Source organism: Sphaerodactylus townsendi, linkage group LG15 (assembly GCF_021028975.2).
Source record: "Sphaerodactylus townsendi isolate TG3544 linkage group LG15, MPM_Stown_v2.3, whole genome shotgun sequence".
Lineage (NCBI taxonomy): Eukaryota > Metazoa > Chordata > Lepidosauria > Squamata > Sphaerodactylidae > Sphaerodactylus > Sphaerodactylus townsendi.
Genome location: NC_059439.1, coordinates 19200680 through 19223581, shown reverse-complemented (window position 1 = coordinate 19223581; position 22902 = coordinate 19200680). Strand labels below are relative to the sequence as shown.

The 22902-nt window shown below is 47.1% G+C and overlaps 1 protein-coding gene across 3 annotated transcripts in view; it reads right to left on the bottom strand.

The window, feature by feature from the left end:
• MYBPC2 (myosin binding protein C2) overlaps positions 1 to 22677 on the bottom strand; it is a 44572-nt gene extending 21895 nt beyond the window's left edge. For 2 of the 3 annotated variants that reach the window (XM_048517420.1, XM_048517419.1), the window contains exons 1-15: positions 22513 to 22677; positions 21397 to 21432; positions 18451 to 18528; positions 17402 to 17550; positions 12670 to 12787; positions 10894 to 10942; positions 10679 to 10744; positions 7805 to 8004; positions 7152 to 7284; positions 6305 to 6429; positions 6051 to 6156; positions 3298 to 3464; positions 3037 to 3202; positions 1844 to 1950; positions 659 to 688 (exon numbers count right to left, since the gene is read on the bottom strand). In XM_048517420.1, coding sequence (XP_048373377.1) covers positions 659 to 688; positions 1844 to 1950; positions 3037 to 3202; positions 3298 to 3464; positions 6051 to 6156; positions 6305 to 6429; positions 7152 to 7284; positions 7805 to 8004; positions 10679 to 10744; positions 10894 to 10942; positions 12670 to 12787; positions 17402 to 17550; positions 18451 to 18528; positions 21397 to 21432; positions 22513 to 22660 — 1678 coding nt within the window. In that variant the 5' untranslated portion in view covers positions 22661 to 22677. The remainder of the gene's footprint in view (positions 1 to 658; positions 689 to 1843; positions 1951 to 3036; positions 3203 to 3297; positions 3465 to 6050; positions 6157 to 6304; positions 6430 to 7151; positions 7285 to 7804; positions 8005 to 10678; positions 10745 to 10893; positions 10943 to 12669; positions 12788 to 17401; positions 17551 to 18450; positions 18529 to 21396; positions 21433 to 22512) is intronic. The other variant, XM_048517422.1, reaches the window with a different exon arrangement.
• Positions 22678 to 22902: the final 225 nt, after the last annotated feature.

The following is a 22902-nucleotide window of genomic DNA, read 5'->3' as shown; positions in this document are numbered from 1 at the left end:
GCCGTTTCCCCACTTTAAAAAATGATGTCGGTTTCATCCAGCGTGGACCTTTTCAGCGCGGGGATTGTGTTCCCCGGCTTCCCCACTGCCCCGCGCTCTGCGCGCGGTCATCAAAAGGCGCCGTTTTCAGCAGCGCCAGAAATGACGCGCGCTGAGGGGGTGCGAGAGCAGCAGAGTCGGGGCGGCTGTGTTGTCGCTGCCCCTGTAGTGGGGAGTGCCACTGGACCCCGCGCTACTTGGCAAGAGTAGCACGCAGCGAACGGTGAGTGGGGAAAGGCCCTTAGTTTTTCTCCTTATCGAATCAAACAATTTTATTACGGCCACAAGGCCAGCAAATTTCTCCTCACTGGTCTTTCTTTTTTCTCTCTCTTCTTTTTTCCTTTCTCTCTCTCGTTTATTTTTTTGATAACAAGTGGATCTGCGTTACCCGAAGACAAGGCCATAAATACAGGTCCGTTCTAATCATTTTAAAATGTATTATTATTACTGATAACTTTATTTTATTTTCCTGTAATCTTTTGTTGGTAAAATATTTTTTTAAAGAGTAGAAATGGTTCTGCCGGGCCCCATCAAACCAAATGATCAGTCCACCCCCTTCCCTGGTTCCCCCCCTTCCGTCCCACCACCAATCCTCGAGGAGAATCGACCCCAAACTCACCTTGTTTAGGGACGTACTCAATCTTGATTTCTAGAAGTATGGGACAGAAAAAAATGGAAAGAAGAGTTGGTTTTTATACACACACGAGAGGTTTCTAGTCCTTTGTGCTTTAGTCTGTGTAGTCACACTCAAAAACACAGATCCCTGCAAACAAGCCCCATGCAGGCATGTCCCTAAGAAGAGGTGGGAAACAGGTGTAGTGATATTGGATTGGAGCCAGTCAGTTCTTTCAATCCAATCCAATCCAAAAACCTTTATTAGGTGTAAACCAGAAGTACCATACATTCCAAGTACAAAAACAGGATCATTGTTATATATCATGTAGAACATGGATTAAAAATGTAGCAACTGCTTCAGAAATTTCTACATTAGGGCTGTTCAATAGCTTAGACATTTTTAGTTTGTCTGAGAGAAACATAAATTCCAGAGGTAACAAAGCTCCCAGATCGGTTCTAATATCATTATACCTCGAACAGTAAAGCAGGATATGAGGGATTGAGTCCATAGCGTTGGGACAGTACCGACAACAACGCTCACTTTGTGGGATGTTAAGGAAACAACCTTGAAGATAGACAGAGGGGAATGAGTTGCACCTTGCTCTTGTCATGACCCACCTGCACTTATAATTAACAAGCTGTTCTAAATATACAGCAGGGCTAGATTTTGGGGGCGTGATCCCAAAATATACAGTCAGTTCTTTCACTGCTGTCTTATTCCCCTCCTTTCTTCAGTCCATCCCACATGGCTCTTGATCAGGCTCAACCCAACCAGTCAATTTTTAACTGCATATACTCTGAGTTGGGTTCAGGGAAGCTTGGGGGTTACCTGTCCAGCCACAGGTACATAACACTGGCGGAGCTTCCATGGGGACATTTAGGGACATATGCCCCGGGCGGGCCGCCATTCGGTCACATGGGGGTGGAAAATCGCCCCCCACACCCATCCTCCTTCCCCCCTCAGCCCAGCCCAACCCTGCCAGGCGGCCTAGGACTGCCACCGCCTAAGGTAAGTGGAGCACGGGGGGGGGCTGGGGTGCCCGGAGCAGGTGTTGTCCCGTGCGCCATTTTCCCTCGCTACATCTCTGGTACATAGTCTGTGTTTTATTTATGAGACTGGGATTGGGAGGAAGGTCATGCTCCATCAGAATCCCCAGACCCTCTTCAGGAAGCTCCTTCTTTCACTGACCCAGGAAGTTGAGTTTGGCAGATAGTGAGATAGCGTATCCATCAGGGACAAAAGTGTAGTCTCCCTCATCTTCTGGCCTCACATCATCGATGACCAGCTTGTGGAACCTGCCAAACAAAAATATCTGGCATGAGATTAAAAAATCAAGTGAAGAACAAGGCAGGCAAGATAGCCATTGCAGATTTCTGTTAGGTGTTTCCAGGTCTTTGAGAAATGTATTGTTGAAGGCTTTCGTGGCCAGAATCAACTGGCTGTTGCGGGTTTTCCAGGCTGTGTTGCTACAGTCTGGTCGTTTTAGCTCCTAATGTTTCGTTGCATCTGTGGTTGGCATCTTCAAAGACATGACACGGTAAAATCACCAGACTATAGCAACATAGCCCAGAAAACCCACAACAGCTACTCTCTGAGAAATATCCTATGCTGGCATGCCTCTCCCAAAGAAAGAGATGGGCCCCTCCAATAAATTATCTAACTCAACCACAATATTATGCAATTGAAAGAGTTCTGTCCCCAATTTTTCTTTGCTCAGGAATGTTTAATCTCTACTTTCTAAGTCTAGTTCTCTTCTTTTACAAATGGCCAAGTTTAGAGTCAACAGATATGAACTGCGTTACTTGGATTTTAATCAAGAGAAACAAAAACTAAATACACCCTGCTGCTTAAATGTTCTCTTTAAGATAACATAAGCTAAGAGATGGCAGCTGTTCAAGGCCTTTTACAATGCCATCCAAAGCAGAGTTATACTTAGGGGCGGAGCGAGGAGGAACTGTGCCCAGGGCTGCTGCGCCCCTGCCGCATTGGCCCTTGGCCCACCCCAGAATGCCCCCAGAATTCCCCTGGAACGCCCTGGCCACACCTCTGCACCAGGGCATGCCCGGGATATCGCACACACCCCTCCCATGGGTGCTACGCCACTGGTTACACTTGGCCAAGCCCATTTATTTCAATTGACATAGAAGGATGAAACTGTGCTAAGGATGGCACTGTTAATTAGATCCAAGTTGAGATTTGAAGCTGGATTTCATACATCCAAATGCATCACTTCAGCCAAAACAACTTTGGGCGGATTCAGAAACAGTTCTACAGATAGCTCATCGGAGTTCATTGGAGCATCTGCCCCAATGTCAACAAATCCACCCACCCCACCCCCACCCCCGTTCTAAAACCCAGCATTCCCTTCCCTCTGGGCTCACCTGCCCTTGTGAGAAATTGTAATGCGTTTGCTAGGCCGGACCTCAACTCCATTCTTGTACCATTTGCCAGTCACCTTCTCATCCGACACCTCGCACTTGAAGACGGCCTGTTCTGCAGCTTTGACCGTCAGATCGGCAATATCCTGAAGGACTTCGAGCTGTTTGTCTGGGAGATGAGAGAAACGGAGAGGTCCCACCTGGCAAGATCTCCAGATCCCTTTTGGTGCCCTTCCGCTCCCTGCCCTGACAGCCCACACGGACCTTCAACCACCAAGTCTGCCTCTGAACTGCCGCCAGTGGTCAGGAGCTGGTAACGGCCGGCATCTTCCTTGGTAGCCTCGTTGATAATGAGGATGTGCTTTTGGCCATCTTTCTTGAAGCGGTACTTGAAGGCATCCTCTCGAGTCAGCTCTACGCCATCTTTCTTCCTGGTGGGTGAAAAGAGAGCCAAGGTTCAGAGCTTGACAAAGCCAAGTAGATAGCAGGCAAGTGGGGTACGCTGGAAGACACAAGTTTTCCCCCACCTCACAACTGAGCAGGCAGCATCCCCACCCGGTAAACACGCTGACAGTTCTTCTATTTTACTGTATTTATATTGTCTTCAATTTCACTAGCAGGGAGAAAATTAAGCACAAAATTATGACGAAACTGAATGATTCCCAAAACATGACAAATAATGTACAACCCGAGGTTTGGATATTATGTCCCCATAAATCCATAAATATAGTTTCATTAAAATAGCAACAATTTCTGCTCATTTCCTTTTTCCCCATCAACAATATTCGAGGAAAATCAGAATGTTGCAACCATTAGAGGACAGGCAAGAAAGTTCTCTGCCACGGACAGAATTGCCTTAGTTTGAATCCTGGCCAAGGCCTTATATTCTTCTCAAGATAATAGAATTTACTTGTTCCAATGAAAGGAAATAATAATTTTAATAGAAGATTCATTTACCAATACCACATGCAAAAGTGAGCATTTTCAAAGCTCCTATCCACCTCAGTAGGAGCTGAGTGGCGTAGTGGTTAAGTGCTTGTGTAACCCCTATGTTCAGAATGGGTTGACCCAGAAAGGGGTGGAGACTCAAAGCAGGAGAAGGCTGCAAAAACTGGTGAAGTTGGAGGAAGCAAGGCTACCAGGCTGGGACCTTGATTTAATTCTTTATAAGCTCTTAACACCGTTTAAGGTAACTGCAAAGTTGTTGGGAACTAGTGGGAAGGGAGTTGTTTATTTTTGCTATATTTGTAAATGTTAGAATTTATTGTTTCAGGGCTTGCTATGTATGTAATTGATGGGAGTTCGTTTGGGGACCTTCATCATCTTGGATCCCATTCACCAAACCTCTGAAGTCTTCATAAGCCAACCACCAGCAGGAAGAATTGGACTTGGCATTTATCAGTAGATTGTCAAGTTAAGGACTTGAAATGCAACCTAGAAGGACTGTAAATTGTAAATGTTAAATGTTAATGTTAAAAGTGTTATTTGTTAAGGAAGTAAACCATTTTGTTTTAAAATTCAGTTCTTTGCAACTCCTTCCAAGTTCTGCCCCACAGAACCCACAGTTAGAGGTTACCCTTGCACTGCCATTCACACGGTCAGGAGTTCGAGCCCCCTGTGGGTCAGATATCCTGGCAGCTGGCTCATGGTCAACTCAGCCATCCATCCATTTCTTGGTCAGTAAACGAGTACCTAGCTCATAGCTGGGGGGGTAAAGAATAGCTGGGGAAAGCAATGGCAAACTACCCCACAAAAACAGCTTGCCTATAAAATCACTGCTTGCAGTGATACCCCAGGGTCGGACACGACTGAAGGGGAAACTTTACCTTTTTATCCACCTCAGTGCCATTAAAAATACTAAAAGAGAAGGGAGCGCATGATGGAAGGGGACTTTCTTAAAAGTGAGATATTGAAGGCGCAATTTCAAACACTTCCAATGAGGAGGAAACATTGGAGGTGACTAAAGAAGCCAGAATGAGGGTCTAATGAACTTTCAACTGAGCTAGGATTTGAAAGGGACATGTACAAGGAGCAGAAAAAGAGGGAAATCACCAGAATGGAATTCAGACAAATAGCCAGCATGTGTAGGGAGAAAGTCAGAAAAGTTAAAGCACAGGATGGGCACAGGTTTGCTTGAGAAGGGAAAAACAATACGGAGCTTTTTTTGATTATGTCCTTAGCTAAAGGAAGCACAAGAACATGGTAGGATCAGAGTGTGGAGAAGATGGCAAAATGCTAACAGGGGACAGAGAAAAGGCAGAACTACTCAATGGCTTCTTTGTTTCGGTCTTCTCCCAAAAGGGAAACTGTGCTCAAGCTGGGGGAAATGGAGCAGAGGATGCTGTAGGGGAAACCCAGCACAGAATAGATACTGAATAGCCTGGCTACTCTAAATGAATTCATGTCTCCAGGATTTGATGAACTACATCCAAGGGAATTAGAAGAACTGGCAGAAGTAATCGCAGAAACCACTGGCAATAATCTTGGAAAATTCCTGGAGAACAGAAGAATCTCCAGCAGACAGGGTAATTTAGAATCACAGAATCATAGAAACATAGTGTTGGAAGGAACCTCCCAGGTCATCTAGTCTGGGGCTTTGAAAACAAGTGAGAAGCAGAGGTGGTTTGCCATTGCCTTCCCCTGCCAAGTCTTCCTTGGTGGACTCCCTTCCAAGTACTGATCCTGCTCAGCTTCCGAGATGTGGCAAGACTGGGCTACACCATGCCGCCTTCCCTCCTGGTGTTTCCATAAAGGCAGTTGATTTGCTCAGTGTTTTCCATGCCGATTTCATCGCCACGTTCGAGATCAGCTGTAGTTTTTGAACCGCCTTCTAGGGCAGCCCCCAGATATTGCCCAAGCTCACCTGATACGACTTAGCAGAAGAGGCAACGTGTTGGTTGAAAAAGAGACCTGAATAACAGGGTTATGCAGGAAGGTTGAAGGGAACAGCTCCGTGTGAAAGGGGGTTGTTTGGATAATGGAAGAAAGGTGGGAAATTATTGGAGCAACCAACTTACCATATCACTTGGGCTCCCTCCTCAGACACTTCGGCTTCCATTTCCACCTTGTCCCCGACATATACTTGCTGATCATCCAAGCCAACTTTGACCAAGACGGGAGGCTCTGGGGACAGAAAAGCAGATGAGCCAGGACAAACACCAGCCCCAAACCTCCCTTCCAACTCATCTCTTCATCTGATCACCCCAACTCCCGATCATTCCCACATCGCTTTGCCCAGCCGCGAGTTATCTCAAGCTAACCATGGTCATACCTCTGACAAAGACCTCCGTGGAGGTCCTCTCTTCCCCGGCAACACATTCATAAGCCGCGTCGTCAGCCAGCGAAGCTTTGGTGATAGTCAGGATCCGCTTCTTGCCCACGTTCTCAAAGATGTACCTGCCACAAATAGGAGAAGACACGTGCAGTTGGGTCAAAGAGACATGGAACCAGATGCCCCGACTCTTGGCTGATTCCAGACACCAGCCCTCCAAATCTCTTGCCGCTCTCAGAGATCCCAGACTTTTATCTGCATTTATACTAATTTAAAATGTTTTATTTGTATTTATACTAGTGCGATGTAGTACTGAATATGTTGCAAGCCACTCTCAGCCAGTTACGGGAAGGGCAGCATACAGAGGTGTAGCTGGGAAAAATGGAGCCCGGGGCGTATTCCATGTTTTCCGGGGGGGGCTGCACTCGGCCCTCCGTGCCGCTCACACCCCGCTTACATGGCTGGGCAGGGATTCAAGGAGTAGTTATAAGGGGGCCAGGTGGGGACCAGCCACTGGCCCTCACCCCAGCATACCTATAAGGGGTGGGGTGGGGACAGGCCCTTCCCATCACGCTCCCTTATAGCTATGCTGGGGCAGAGCTGGTCCCCTCCCCGCTCCCTTATAGCTACTCTGGGGCAGGAACGCAAGGCGGGGTGAGAGGGAAGGTGGAGGGGTCTGGGGGCAATTTTCCATGCCCACCCATGTGACCCACCAGCGCTCACCCGGTGTGCCGGTCCCCCCTCCTTCCCCTTACAGCTACGCCTCTGGCAGCATACAAGACTAATAAATAAAATTAAAATAAATAAAATGACTGACATCAGATTTGCCAGCCCTATTCAGACTCACTTGCCACTAGGTTTGATCACTTGCCCATTCTTCATCCATTTGATTTGCAGGTCTGGGTCGCTCAGCTCCACAAACATCTTGATTTTGTGCCCTTTGTCCACTTGGTAGGCGGGGTCCAATTTTGACATGAATGCTGCAAAAGAAATGAGGGACTTGTAGTGGGAAATATGTTCACGCTCTGCAAAAAAAAGCCACTTTCTAGAGCAGCTACAAGTTTGGTGGCTCTTGCTCCATTACCCCACCCTCACTCTGAAATCACGAAGAAGGCTCCTAGATGTCCTAGTGAGAGATTTAGGAGTTGGATCCGGTCAGCTCCTCCACTCAGACTCATCCACTTTATTTATTTATATAAAACAGATATTACCCTCCTTTTCACTTTACAGTACTCGAGGCAGTTTACAATATAAATAGAACGTAAAACTTCAACCAAACCGTTTCCATTAAACGAGAAGCCACTTGACAAATTCCCATTCCTCTCAACTCCACGGAAACCATAACGCCAATGTGCATGATCTCCCTGAAGCTGTCCCAGAAAATTCCAGTTGAAACCTGTACCTATCCTCCCACGCCACATGGACCCCACTCCAAGTCCAGAACCTCAGGAGCCCCAGATCCCCAGCCTTTCTGTAGAGAATTCAGGCATCCCGACTGACCTTCACTCTTCTTGACCTCCACCTTGGCTTTCTTCAGTCTTTTGAGCATGCCACGTAGGTCAGTGACACCATATTGAAAGGCAATGCGTTCATATTCACTTTTCTTGGTCACACCCTTCAGCATTTCCCAGATCTCCGGGGGGATCCCCATATCATCATCATCATCTTTCTTTTTCTTCTTCTCTTCTTCCTGCCCTTCTCTATGGAGAACGACAGGACATATGTTCAGCAGGAGAAATAATCTAATCAAATCTGTTAACTCAGGTCGTAAGAGAGGATGTAAACTGACATATTTAGATCTAATTTTGGCAAATCTAGTGCAATGTAATAGCTGGTGAGCCAATGACCCTGCTCAAATGGAATTAGAAATTGTGTAGGAGAGCAAGTTTGTTTAGCTGCTAGATACAGTGGTACCTCGAAAATCGGTGCCTTCGACAATCATCGATCTCAGAAATCGACGATTGCCAGGTGCCGATTTCCACCCTCGAAAATTGTCGACCACCTTGATTTTTGGTGGCCACTGAGGGCACACAAATGCAAACTGCGTTGCGCATGCGCAAATGGCGTACCTCGAAATACGCCATTTTCGAAAATCGCTGATAATCTCCGGATGGATTATTGGCGATTTTCGAGGTACCACTGTATAATTCTGCAAATTCCAAATCTAAGAGTCGGGCTTTGAGTAGTTTGTATGCTTCTGAACAGGAAAGAGAGTAGAATGATTCAATAGACAATCCAATAGATACAGTTTTCAATCAGAGAAAACCCAGGATTAACCTGTTTGACAGGACATATATTTAAGCTTTAATTTGCCAAAGGTCCAGCACTCCTCTGCCATCTATGTTCCACACTCACAGCTGCGGTACCAAACAGAATGCATTCACCACCCCCGTTTTCATGTACAGTCTTTGGGAAACTCTTCAACAAAGTCAAGTCAATCCTATCTCTCCATATTATCCAGTAAATCAAAACCCAGGACTCAATCATAAGGAAGTTGGGCACAACCATGTAGGTATCACAGGATATTATAGATGTTTTTAAAAATAAATAATACATTATGTTTATGTGGAAGACCGGTGCAGTTTTAGTTGAACAAGCATTCCTTATGTGTATTGTCGAAGGCTTTCATGGCCAGAATCACTGTATGGCACTGTATGGCACTGTATGGGGTTTCTAGGCTGTATGGCATTTTCTCCTGATGTTTTGCCTGCATCTGTGGCTGTCATCTTCAGAGGATCTGATGGTAGTAAAGCACTTGGTTCTCCAGATTAGAGCGCTTTACTACCATCAGATCCTCTGAAGACGTCAGCCACAGATGCAGGCGAAACGCCAGGAGAAAATGCTATTGGAACATGGCCATATAGCCCGGAAACCCCAGAACACTCAATTTCTTATGACTTTCCAACTTTTGTTCAACTTTTGTTTAAAGAAAATCTTAAAATCTCCTATCTTGCTCCATGTATATGCTTAGCAAAGGAGATAATTTATTGTTTAGACATTTATACTGTATTTTTCTCCTCAAAGTGTCTTACAACATTCTCCTGCCTTTGTTTCATCCTCACAACCATTGTTGTAAGGGGGGTCAGAATAAATATGTGTGTCTGGGCCAAGGTCCCCCAGCAAGCTTCCATGGAAGAGTGGAGATCTGAAACTGGGTCCCCCACATTCTAATGTAACACTCTACCACACTGGCACCATAAATGTTTCTTAAGGACCCTGACTCGGTGGTAGGATATCTCATTGCACCTTATTTTTATTCTCATTGTTTTGCAGCCACGATGGAGTCATTCCCACGCTTAGCCCATTAACGCTAAGTACCAAACATTAATTTCAAGTACGTTACCCATCAACTTGAGTATCACCACTCAAGTTGCACTTCTCTCTTGTTTTTCCCTGGAAAGGCAATGCTCCCCTTTGTCCTACGTGCTGAAGGGTCTCTTTGCATCACCAGAGGGCCCATTTCTCCCTATAAGTAGCCCCGTTCCCCTGGAAGCCAATGTTCAATATCTCTGGACACCTTTCTGTCTGTGGATATTGTCCCCAATGCAATGTTTCTTCTGCCAAAGCTAGCAAGGGTAATTCAGCTCTATTCATTGGACCAAAAGCCACTTCAGGATCTGGAACAATATTACCCCCCAAATTCCCCCAATTCCCTCCATCTATTCCAGACTTATCCACTCAATGCTTTCCATATCCTAGGACTGTGTGTGTGCTCTGCTGCCTTGATTATTGTGTGCTTGTACGTTTATTATTTTTTTCTTTAATAACACTGTTAAACTGTATTTGCTCTCCTACAGATTTCTTGATTAAGCAACTCTCCATAAACGTTGGCAACGAAGATTCTGAGCTTGCCCAACCCCTTGCTAAACTAAAGGTCTGCCCTTGCTATTTCCCAATTCTAAAAGGGTCAGACCTCAACCATTTCGGGTGGGCAAATCTGCTGGCACAACTTCACACCACTTCCACTAGCAGATTTGGGGCCCCTCCCCAGATGGGGCTCTCAATCATTGACATCTTCAGTTCAAGAATTTCAGGGGGCAGCTGATGAGAAAAGACTGTCTGCCTAAAAAGAAGAAGAGTTTGGATTTATACCCCCCCCCCTTCTCTCCTGCAGGGAGACTCAAAGGGGCTTACAATCTCCTTTCCCTCCCCTGTGAGGTGGGTGGGGCTGAGAGAGCTCCAAAGAGCTGTGACTCACCCAAGGTCACCCAGCTGGCGTGTGTTGGCATGCACAGGTTAATCTGGTTCCCCAGATAAGCCTCCACAGCTCAAGTGAAAGAGTGGCGACTCAAACCTGGTTCTCCAGTTTAGACTGCACCTGCTCTTAACCTCTACATCACTCCTTCTAAGAGGGGAGCCTCTTAGACAACTCACCTCTTCTTTAGCAACCCGCTGAAATCCAGCTCGCCTGCAACTTCATCTTTGTTATTTTCCGCTCCTCTGCAAGAAGAAAAGGAAACAAACTTCACCCCACATGGCTCAGCCAGCCAGAGAACAAGCAGAGCTGTCCATGGCTGTAGGGTACTTGGGCATTTCAAGACGATTCTAGCTCAAATAAATAGATCCACCCTTTAGCCGCAAGCACTTACGTCCTCTTGAAAGCTTGCAGTACATTTTCAGATTCTTCTGTCCGGGTCGCTGGAAGAGAAAAGAACAAACGTATAAAGCTAAAATGATGAACCATGTCTTCTTTCGCTGAGAAACGTAATCATCGTGTTGAGGACCCTTGGTCTAGGCGGGGATGAGAATGGGAAGTGAAAGGGATGGGACTCCTGGGTTCTTTATTTATTTATTTATTTATTTATTTATTGAATTTGTAGACTGCCCCATCCCCGAGGGGCTCTGGGCGGTGCACAACAATATTCATTACAATCAGTAAAATTATTAAACCAATAAAATCTATTAAAATCTATTAAAGGCAGAGGTCAATACAAAGATATCAGGCACCCCAAACCCCAATTTAATTAAAGGCCTCCCTAAGGAAAGGGAACGGCCGGACTCCCCTCTAAGAGGGTAGCATATGGTGGTAATCGAATAGAGAGGGGGGGGGACGCACATTTCAGCGACTGGACACTCCAAAGGCCCGGCGGAACAACTCAGTCTTACAGGCCCTGCAGAACTCACCAAGGTCCCGCAGGGCCCGGACAGCTGGAGGAAGAGTGTTCCACCAGGCTGGGGCCAGGGCTGTGAAAGTCCTGGCCCGTATGGAGGCCAGCCGCATCATTGAGGGGCCAGGAACCACCAGCAAATTGGTCTCTGCTGAGCGCAGAGGCCGAGTAGGGGCATATGGGGTAATGCGGTCTCTAAGGTACGAGGGTCCCAGGCCACGTAAGGCCTTAAAGGTCAAAACCCACACCTTGAAAATGATTCTGCCTGCTCCTCTGATCTGTCCTGTCCCCTTTCTTCTTGCTTACCCCTAGATGTGTAGGGAGGGACCTGCTCAGGCACCCCCCCACACTGCCCCCGTGCCCCCCTCCCATGCCCCACATACCAGGCTGGGCCTTTGGCCAGCAGAGGTTCCTCCAGCTGAAGGAGCAGCCTGGTGGGGTGGGGCAGGACCGAGGGGAGGGGAGGGGTGGGGGAGTGATTCTCCACCCCCCACATGGCCAGCTGGCATGTGCCAGGGACATGTGACCCCACATGTCCCCATGAGCACTCCACCTCTGCTTACCCTTTTTCTAGTATTCATAATGGAGAATTCACACTAGAAAGGGAGGAGGGTTGATTCTCCAGAGCCTCGCCCCCACCAGACCGAGAGTCTGCATGTCATCTATGGCCTTATCAATGTTGCGATAATAAAGGGCAGAGGAAAGGCCGCCCAATTTAATGCTCTTTCGACTCTCTCTCCTAGGCTGAGTTGCCTAGAAATTGGAAGGTGAGAGATGGGTGGATAAATGAGAACGCAGCTAGGGGACACTAGCCATCAGAAGTGAAGGTAAGCAGGTTCAGGCTGGTACAGAGTACCAGTAGAAAGGCCCACAAGCACCAGTGGAAAATGTAAGCTATTTTCACCCCTGCTAGTCATCAGCCTTGTGAATAGGGATTGCCAGAATCAACCTCTAGGGCGGCTTGAATAAATGAGACACAGGCAAAGAAGAGGGTGGTTGAAGCAGGTTTTTCTTCCACCCCTCCCCGGATAACCAACCCTGAATTCAGTTGTCCATCATAAAGGAAAGAAAGAATGTTCAGGAAAGGCAGTTCCAGAGCTGGGAGGAAGCGGCCAAGAAGATCTCTCATTGAGTTCTCACCATTCACATCCCCTCTTTGAAGAGCATGCACAAAGATCAAGGGGAAGATGTGGTCTCTAAGATATGGAGCATGGGGCCAAGACACTTAGGGTTCAGAGGCAGGGTTCCAGACCATACCTTCCACATCAATGTTGAAGGGGCAGCTGTCAAACTTGTCCTTGACTTTCACCTCGCAGCGATAATCCCCCCGGTCTCCGGCGACCACTTTGCCAATTTTCAGCTCATAGCTGTAAACCTTTGGGAGAAACCAAAGAAGAAGAGTGGGGTAATTAGGAGCAGCTTTTGTCCATAATGGATGTGATGGTTGAAATGAGAAAGAACTAGATGTTCCCAATGCTCTTAATATTTTACACAGGGGAAGGGGGACATTTGCATGGTCAAATTAGCAATGGTGGGACAGAACTTACTCATTCCCCACATATGGATTTTCCCAGGTAAATGCCTCTCCCGGACAGCTTTTAATCGTTTTTTGTTGCCCAGCTGGACTCTGAACATGGAAGTGATGCCACATGGGAAACGGTGGCCTCCGTGGGATTCCACAGAAGAGAATCAGAAGGTGACACCTTCTCCGCTGTGCGTGTCTCCCATCGTCACCTTCCCATTTTGTCAGTTATGGCCCGTTTGGACTCCAGCACGGGTGTAGTGCTTAAGAGCAGTAGACTTTAATCCGGAAAAGCAGGTTCGATTCCTCACTCGTCCATATGATGGCAGCCTCTAAATTGGTGAGCCAGGTTTGTTTTTCCACTCCTACACATGAAGCATGCTGGGTAACCTTGGATTAATCACAGTTATCTCAGAACTCTCTCGGCCCACCTACTATCATTAGGTACCTTTCTCTCCAGTGGGGATCCGAAAGAGCTTACATAATTCTGTCCCAGAGGCATAGCTCCAAGGGGACAGGGGGGTGCAACACACTGGGCGCGCACCCCTGTGGGGGTGTGGTGGGGGCATGGTGGGGGCGTTCCGGGGCGGGGAGTTCTGTGGCGGGGCGGGACAGAGAACGCACAAGTGCACCAGGTGCTTTCCCCCCTTGCTACGCCTCTGTTCTGTCCTCCATTTTATCAAGTCTGGGGCACAGTGACAACCAGGAACCAGCAGCTAATTTAGTGTATTCAATCAAAGCACAAGTCCCAAGACAAGTCTAATGGTCCTTTAACTTTGTTGAGCGGCTGTCGAGCCACCATAAAATATACGGAGAGTCAACAGCTCACAGAGCTTGCGACTGACAGCGGTCAGCTGACATGGGTCCTGAAATGTCTCGCCACTCGGATGACATATTGAAATACTTAAACTGATTTAACCTGGGAACTGGGGTTTTATGAGCCAACTAAGGACCAAAAATAGTCATCGGCCCTTTCTAATAAGTAGGTACCCTCTTAAAATAGTTTTGGACTGCTGTAACTACCACACAGGGAGGAGCTGCGTTATTTTGCTACCCGAAGAAGAAGAAGAAGAAGAAGAAGAAGAAGAAGAAGAAGAAGAAGAAGAAGAAGAAGAAGAAGAAGAAGAAGAAGAAGAAGAAGAAGAAGAAGAAGAAGAAGAAGAAGAGGAGGAGGAGGAGGAGGAGGAGGAGGAGGAGGAGGAGGAGGAGGAGGAGGAGGAGGAGGAAAAGGAGGAGCAGGAGCAGCAGGAGCAGCAGGAGCAGCAGGAGCAGCAGGAGCAGGAGCAGCAGGAGCAGCAGGAGCAGGAGCAGGAGGAGTTTGAATTTATACCCCACTTTTCTCTCCTGTAAGGATTTATACCCCACCTTTCTCTCAAGGTGGCTTACCAACTCCTTTCCCTTCCTCTCCCCACAACAGACACCTTCTGAGGTAGGTGGGACTGAGAAAGTTCTTCAGAACTGTGACTAGCTCAAGGTCACCCAGCAGGAATGTAAGAGTGCAGAAACACATCTAGCTCACCAGATAAGCCTCTACCACTCAGGTGGAAGAGTGAGGAATCAAACCCGGTTCTCCAGATTAGAATACACCTGCTCTTAACCACTACACCACACTGTCTCCCAAGCAAATTCCATAATACTCCCTATCATAGGTTTAAGTCAATTCTTACAATGCTAGCAGCACCACAGAGGGCTGCTTAGAGTAAGTCCAGGCGTAGCAGTGGATGAGCGGCTTGTGTTTATGGGAGAAGGCCAAACGTTGCCTTTGCTTCCAACTGCACCCTCCGCAGCAGAACTCCGGAAGGCAATGACAGACGCAAGTCACATCTGTCACCTCCTTCACCACCAGCTGACTGAATTGTGCTACCCCAAACAGCTGTTGGGTCACTTGGGCCGTGAACTGGCCTGCTGTCATGACTTCCTGGACAAGGGATTGCATTTTGCAAGAGCAACAAAGACATCTCTGTTATTATCAGATCTTTAAATAGCTTGTCGAGGAACAACAGAGGAGAGCCGTGATCTGATCTCCCACTTTTTCATATGACTGAACTGGGTGTACGGTGAGGACTGGACAGGAGTGCCGAGGATTCTGGCAACATAAATGGGGATGGATCAGAAACCCCAAATGTCAATGTGGACACCCTCAACAAACAGTAAAACATACAGTAAAGGAGTGTCCGCTGATGACAAACCAAGCACTTCTCCCAGATTTTGTTTTTTTAACAGAAACAGCTCAGCAATATCGAGGAAAGTCGCAAACTATGATGTCAAACGTATGCATTGATACTACATTTTAAAACTGCCTTTGTATGTTAAGTTACTAAGATTTTTAACGGGCTGATGGATACACATTCGATTTGAATTGTTCTGTCACATGAAATAATGCCACGGGATAAATAGATCAATATGACTGCGAGAGGGAAGCATGATTTGGATCACAGCCGTGGCCCTTTCCATCCAAACTTTTAAAAAACGTTTTGAGGCAGGAAATAAAACGTTTCCTCTGTGGAGTTCTGCATTGTTTTCCCCCCCAAAAAAACGTTTTATTTGCAGCCTCAAAATGTTTTAAATGAATGCCCTTCTAAAGCAATTCTTTGGTTGAAAATATCTTCAATTGCCCGTGCGATCTCTTTGAGACATTTCCCACCCCTCTGTGCCATGCCCAGACTCTGCATTGGCATCATTTTCTGAGCTCGCTCTGTTCCTCGTCACCTGTTTGTTTGCACCATTTCTGTTTGGTTTTTTATTGGGCAGAAAATCACAACATGTGAAGCACTGAAACATCAATTAAACATCTACTGTATATACCGGTGTATAAGACGACCCCCCCCCCCTTTTCCAGTTAAAATATAGAGTTTGGGATATACTCGCCATATAAGACTACGTCAAATGCTTATGACATGTAGCTGCTGGACGTCTCTAGGAGAACTCCAAAGAATCGTGCCCCGAACAACTTGGGGAAATTTTCCCACTCAGAGGAAGAGGAGAAACTTGACCCCCCCCTTTCACATTCACCAAGTTTCCAGATCATCTCTCCTTCGGGTGGGGGGGGGCGCACTGACAGTTGCACTAGGATCATGGCAGGTGTTGGCGACGGGCTGCAGTTGCACAGGCAGGGAGGCAGGCAGGTGGCTGGCCAAGCTAGAGTAGGGCAAGTTTTGTGTTCAGGAGTGAGGAACTGAACCCAGAGCGTGGGGTAGCAGCAGCAGCAGCAGAGCTGCTGCTCCAGATCCTGGGCACTCAGTACCACCCGCTCAGTACCCGGCGTATAAGACGACCCCAGACTTTACAGATGATTTCCCAGGGTTCAAAAGTAGTCTTATACGCCAGTATATACGGTACCTCAAAAAGGGGGGGGCAGAATCGCATAATGGAGGTCAGGACTCATTTTGAGGGAGTGAATACAGACATACATTGTAGTAAAGGGGGGGGACTGAAAACATTTTCCAAGCGTTTTCACTGGTTTGTGCGGAAAGGACCCATGATGCACTGAGTTCAGCATTATCCTCTTGTGCCAGTTTCCGAATGCAAGTTAACCCCTCTTGCAACAAGTGCTATTTTCCACAGGGGATATATACACAGAATTTCCCCTGCATGGTAAAAGGACTTTCTCAGGGATGTCATTAACATTTTTTTTTAAAAAAAAGCAAGCCCTGAAGTCACAGATCTGCAGCTATTCGGTTTAGGCGTACCCTAAGGAACACATAACAACAGCGAATTCTCAGTCACCCTTGGAAGGATCTCTTGGAAGGCAGCTGTGATAGTTCTAGCTCAAGCCCATGAAAGCTTCTGAGGCTCAGTATTTATTAGTGTCAGTAAACTGCGTATCCAACTTTATGGGTGTAAACTGTAGACAACTACGGAAGAGAATGGCAAATCACCTCATAAACAACATCTGCCTAGTAAACATTATGATGTGACGTCACCCCCTTGGTCAGTGATGGCTCAATGCTTGCCCAAGAGACTCCCTTTATAAACCTTTACCTTTTTAAGGTGCCACGGGATGCATCTTTTGTTTTCATTTCAGGGAGTAACTAGCTATCACCCCTCCCGCTTGGAATCAAATATATCAACACAAGCACAGATCAGCATTCCTACACTGAACAGGTTCTCCATCCATCACAGTGAGAGTGCAGATATGACCTTTGCAAGCCCTTAACGTCTCTTCCATTGGTGGGATTCAGCCGGTTCGCGCCGGTTCGCACCGGTTCCCACCACCCCAGGGGAGGGCAAGTGATGGGCCTTTTAGAGCCCTAGAGCGGCCTGGCAGCAAGACTCGGAAAAACCCCTCACCCTTCCAGGCTAAGCTTCAGCCCCCACCTTCCCCCCTGCAAGCCAGCTATTTTCTTCCACAGCAGCCAAGTAAGTGGGCGGCGGTGGGGGGGGGCGAGAGGTGGTTCCCCCCGAACCATTAGATAAATTAGACTTCCACCACTGGTCTCTTCCCATAAACTTCAACAGAAGACTCACATTTTTCTCCTTGTCAAAGCTGTCCTTGAACTGGAACCGCTGGCCGCTCTTAATACCTAGCTCCAGCCATTTACCCTTGAACCATTTCACAGTAGGTTTGCCAGGGAGCTGAGCCCCATCCACTTGAAAGGAAATGGTCACATCCTGTCCTGTATAACAAACACATAAAGGTCAGTACATTCATTCTTAAGAAGGATAAGCAAACTTTGTAGGGCACTAACTTGAGCAGATGGCTCAAAGCTCCTCTTTTTTCCAGTTTTGGATAGGCCCCGGTGCAGGCCTCAACATGGCAAGCAGCAGCACAAAACAGTGGGGCACAGCATCACACCACATTCCCACTCACGTTCTCATATTTTTTGTGGAAAACGAGAGATTCCCCCTGCCCCGTGATATGCCCAAAGATCACATCTCCCTAGCTATGCACTCTGAGCAACCAGTAGATGTACAGAAAAGAAAACCTTTTGGGACTCCTCTCCTGATTAACCCAGGCGAAATGGCACCTGGTCGATACCATAAGCAGGAAACGTGCTTTGGGAAAAGCTTCAGGAAGGGCAGGCTGCAGCAGAGGCTCATTCCGCACATGCAGAATAATGCATTTTCAAACTGCTTTCAGTGCTCTTTGAAGCTGTGCGGAATAGCAAAATCCACTTGCAAACAGTTGTGAAAGTGGTTTGAAAACGCATTATTTTGCGTGTGTGGAAGGGGCCAGAGTTGAAAACTTACATGACATCAGATGGGGAGGTCAGGGGGATAGGGTGGGGAGATCAGGCAGCTGGGCAGGAAAAATAAACCGGTTCTGCTCCCATGGTGTTTGCGTCATAGTGGGTTCAACACGGGATTTTTGAAAATCTCAGGATGAGGAAAATATTGGGGGACAAACCTGCTTTAGGACCGGGAACCGTGCGAACTTCTTGGACAAACCGGGATATTTCCCTTGCTCAACCCGGGATATTTGGACTGTGCAGAAATGTGCAGGGCCATGCAGACAAACCTTGTTTTACAAAGAAGAGTCTAGCATTTGAGAGGATTTGCTGCCATTCACCACTTACCGGCCTCTACTAACACATGTTCTGGCTTTTTGATAAACAGCCCATCCGACTGGCTTGAAGGCTCCCCTTGGGGTGCTGCTAAAAAAAATGGGGACAAAGGAGGAAGACTTTTAATTGCCGTGCCTGGAGCAAAAAAATTGCCATAGTGATAGGGGCTACTGGGATATGGCTTTCTGTGCCCTGAGGTTCTCAGAAGGATGAAACAGTTCCTGCAGGAAGGACCCCTACCAATAATAGCAGAAACCACATGGAAATTCGCTTTCAGCAGACGCCAAATTTGTTCAGTACTGACTGGCTAGTCCTTGTGTCAGTCACGACTCTACCGCTATAGGAATGAGCCTCCCATGCAACCCCCCAGAACCTAAAGAACCTCAGATGCTTGGGTGAGGGAGTATAATTTCTATCTAACTGGTGCACTTTTATTCTGCCCTTCTTCTAAGAAGAAGAAGAGAAGAGTTTTGGATTTATATCCCCCCTTTCTCTCCTGCAGGAGACTCAAAGGGGCCTACAATCTCCTTGCCCTTCCCCCCTCACCACAAACACCCTGTGAGGTAGGTGGAGCTGAGAGAGCTCCCACAAGCTGTGACTAGCCCAAGGTCACCCAGCTGGCGTGTGTGGGAGTGTAGAGGCTAATCTGAATTCCCCCAGATAAGCCTCCACAGCTCAGGCGGCAGAGCTGGGAATCAAACCCGGTTCCTCCAGATTAGATACAGGAGCTCTTCACCTCCTACGCCACTGCTGCTAAGGAGTTCAGGACAATATATAGGATTCTCCCTTCCTCATTTTATCCTCGCAACAACCATGGGAGGTAAGAGATTGACAGAGTGACTCGCCCAAGGTCACCAGGCAGGCTTCATGACACAGCAGGCATTTGAATCTAGTTCAGGGGTAGGGAACCTGCGGCTCTCCAGATGTTCAGGAACTACAATTCCCATCAGCCCCTACCAGCATGGCCAATTGGCCATGCTGACAGAGGCTGATGGGAATTGTAGTTCCTGAACATCTGGAGAGCCGCAGGTTCCCTACCCCTGATCTAGTTCTTTCAGATCCCACCCCAGTAATAGAGCCAGTGTGGTAGAGTAGTTAAAGAGCAGCGGACTCTAATTTGAAGAACTGGGTTTGATTCCCCAGTCCTCCACATGAGCAGTGGACTCTCAACTGGCGAGCCAAATTAGTTTCCTTGCTGCGACATTCCTGCTGGGTGACTGTGGGCTCGTCACAGTTCTCTCAGAACTCTCTCAGCTCCACCGACCTCACAAGGTGTCTGTGGTGGAGAGAGTGAAGGGAAAGGAGTTTGTAAGTCTCCTTGAGAAAGGCAGGGTATAAATCCAGACTCTTCCTCTGCTAATGGACATTACATCACACTGGGGTCTTATAGCTACAGTAGAACCTGATAAACACAATAGCTACAGTAGAACCTGATAAACACAATAGCTACAGTAGAACCTGATAAACACAATAGCTACAGTAGAACCTGATAAACAAACTCCATCTGGAGATTATCGGCGATTGACAAAAATGGTGTATTTCGAGGAATGCCGTTTGCGTACGCGCAACGGCGTTTGTGTACCTTGGCGGCCGCTGAAAACCAAGCCGGCCGACGATTTTAGATGGTGGAAATTAGCACCTGGCAATCATCGATTTCTGAAATCGACGATTGTCAAAGGCACCGATTTTCAAGGTTCTACTGGCAATTTGGGTGCAGTGCAGACTGCAGCATCCCCAGGTGAGCAGATATTCCCAATCCCACCCTGCCATAAAATACCTCCAAGCAACCAAATTATGTTTTACTTTTGTCCTCCACTGAGACTTTCCCTCAGACACCAGCTGTGAGTTCCCCACTGAGGCAATTTAGTTCCCACATATTCCAAGGTTGCAATTTGTAATGGGACTGAACAGCGTAGGGATAAGGTACTTCTCCCGTCTCCCCTCCAAGCTGTTTTCCCACCCCCCAAAATGTCCTAGGAAGCATTATTCACATTGTGGGCAGCTGGGGAAGTTTGTGGTCAGGAAAATGTATGCCACAGTCAGGATCCAAATTGGAGTCCCTTATATGGCGAACTTGCAGGTGATGTGTAACTAAAAGTTTCCACAGAGCATAAATATAAAAGGGAATGTGTGGCTAGGATCTAAGGCAAGCCATTAGGGAAACTGGGATTATTTCAGTCAGGATTCTGCAAAAAAAAACTTGAGACTCCTCATTAGTTGAGCGTGGGGGTGTGGCTCTGATGGTTGGCATACCTGCCATACACTGCAGAGTGTTCATAGAATCAATGCTCACACAATCACACATTTACTGACAGTCCCTGGCCCCTCCATGATGCGGGTGGCTCCTCTTCGGCTTCGGGCCACAAGCACCTTGTACAGCTCCTGGGTCCCTGCCTGGTGGAACACTCCCTTCCTCCAGCTGTTCCTGGGCCCTCTGCAGGATCTTGGTGATTTCTGCAGGGCCTGCAAGACGGAGTTGTTCCGCCGGGCTTTTGGAGTGTCCAACCACTGAAAGTGCCACCCCCCCCTTCCATTTTTATGGAATTAGGGTCCATTACCATCTGTTGGACCCACCCTTTCTTTTCTCCGCTCGGGAGGGTTTAAGAGGGATATTGCGGGCATTGTTATGTGATGTATTAATTGCTGCATTTTAATTTATGTTACTTAGAGATTCACTTATATTTGGTTTTATGTTTATCTGTATTTGAATGTCATGTTGTTCACCGCCCAGAGCCCTTCGGGGGTTGGGGGTATATAAGTTGAATAAACCAACCAACCAACCAACCAACCAACCAACCAACCAACCAACCAACCAACCAACCAACCAACCAACCAACCACAGCCAGCCAGCCAGCCAGCCAGCCAACCAACCAACCATGGAGCCTTGCTCCAGAAACCTACCAGCTTAAATGTCAAAATGAAGGGCATTCTTTTCTGCTTCAAGAAATGCGGTCTTACCTTCTGGAGCTGGCTCTGCAGGTGCCGGTTCCTCTGCTGAAAGAGAAAGTGGGGGGGATGTTAGACCCTTCACTCAAAACTTGATGGTTCTGGGGTGTTGTGTGGTTTCCAGGCTGGGGAGTAGTAATATCATAGTCCTGGTAGCATTTTTCTCTTGATAAGTTTCGCTTGTATTCAGTGGCTGCATGCCTTCTATGAGGATCCTCTGAAGCATTGCCAGCCATGATGCAGAATCAAGGCAAAACATCAGGAGAAAAATGCTTTACTAGATAGAATTATGGCGAACCTTTTAACCTTGGCACTCCAGATAGATCAGTTCTTCCAGCATGGGACCACTGGGTCATGCTGAAGGCTGATGAACTGTAGTCCATAAAATCTGAGTGCCAATCAGGTTAAGCTACAATCAAGGAGATAGAACATGGCCATATAATAGCCCAGAAACCACACAACCAGCGGTGGGATTCAGCAGGTTTGCACCACTTTGGCCAAACCAGTTGTTAAAATGGTGCTTGTAAACAATCAGTTGTTAATTTTTTTTTTAATTCCCACCACTGGAACCGATTGTTAAATTATTTGAATCCCACTACTGCACACAACTCCCCAGTGATTCCGGCCATGAAAGCCTTCAACAATACTTGATGGTTCTGCTTTCCCACTACTTCTAAATAATGAAATACAGCACATCTGGTATGAAACTTATGAGTGCAGGGAGTATTTCTGTGTGTGGAAGTCTGAATTTCACCTATTCTATTTCCAGAAGTTCATTTTGAGTCCCTGGGATTTACCCAGAGAATGTATCCATGATTTATTTATCTATAATCATTCTCCCTTGCTCTGTTTTTATCTTTACAAAACCCACCTGGGGATCACAGGAAAACAGTGATCAAACAGAAGAGCTAACAGAATCCAACCAGTGGTGGGATTTAGCAGGTTCGCACCACTTTGGCAGAACCGGTTGTTAAAATGGTGCTTGTGAACAACCGGTTGTTAAATTATTTGAATCCCACCACTGAATCCAACCCTGCATTTCCCCACAGTTCTTCATTCTTCCTGCCCAGAAATGAGACATCCTCAGTATCTGCTAGCAGCATGACAAAGCAGGACTCCTGACTTCACCTTTTGGCTCCTCTTTTGGTTCTTCTTTCTTCTCTTCTTTCTTCTCTTCTTTCTTCTCTTCTTTCTTCTCTACTTTCTTGGCTGCCTTTGGGTCCTCTTTTTTCTTCACTTCTTTCTTTTTTGCTGCTGTTTGGGAAGGGAAGAACATCAGACCAAGATAGGAAAGTCAAGAAGATACAGCATAGATTCATGTGCACACGGGAGGTGGGGGGGGGGGGATTGTATCTTCTATTATTATCACCAGCTGCCTGAAGGGCACCCAATGAACTTTGTGACAATGTGAGGATTTGAGATGGGTTCCTGATGAACGTATCTGTTCAGTGTTGGATTGAATCTCCCTACAATACGGACCATGTGCGTGCACTTTGCTCTTTCCCTCAGGAATGCGGC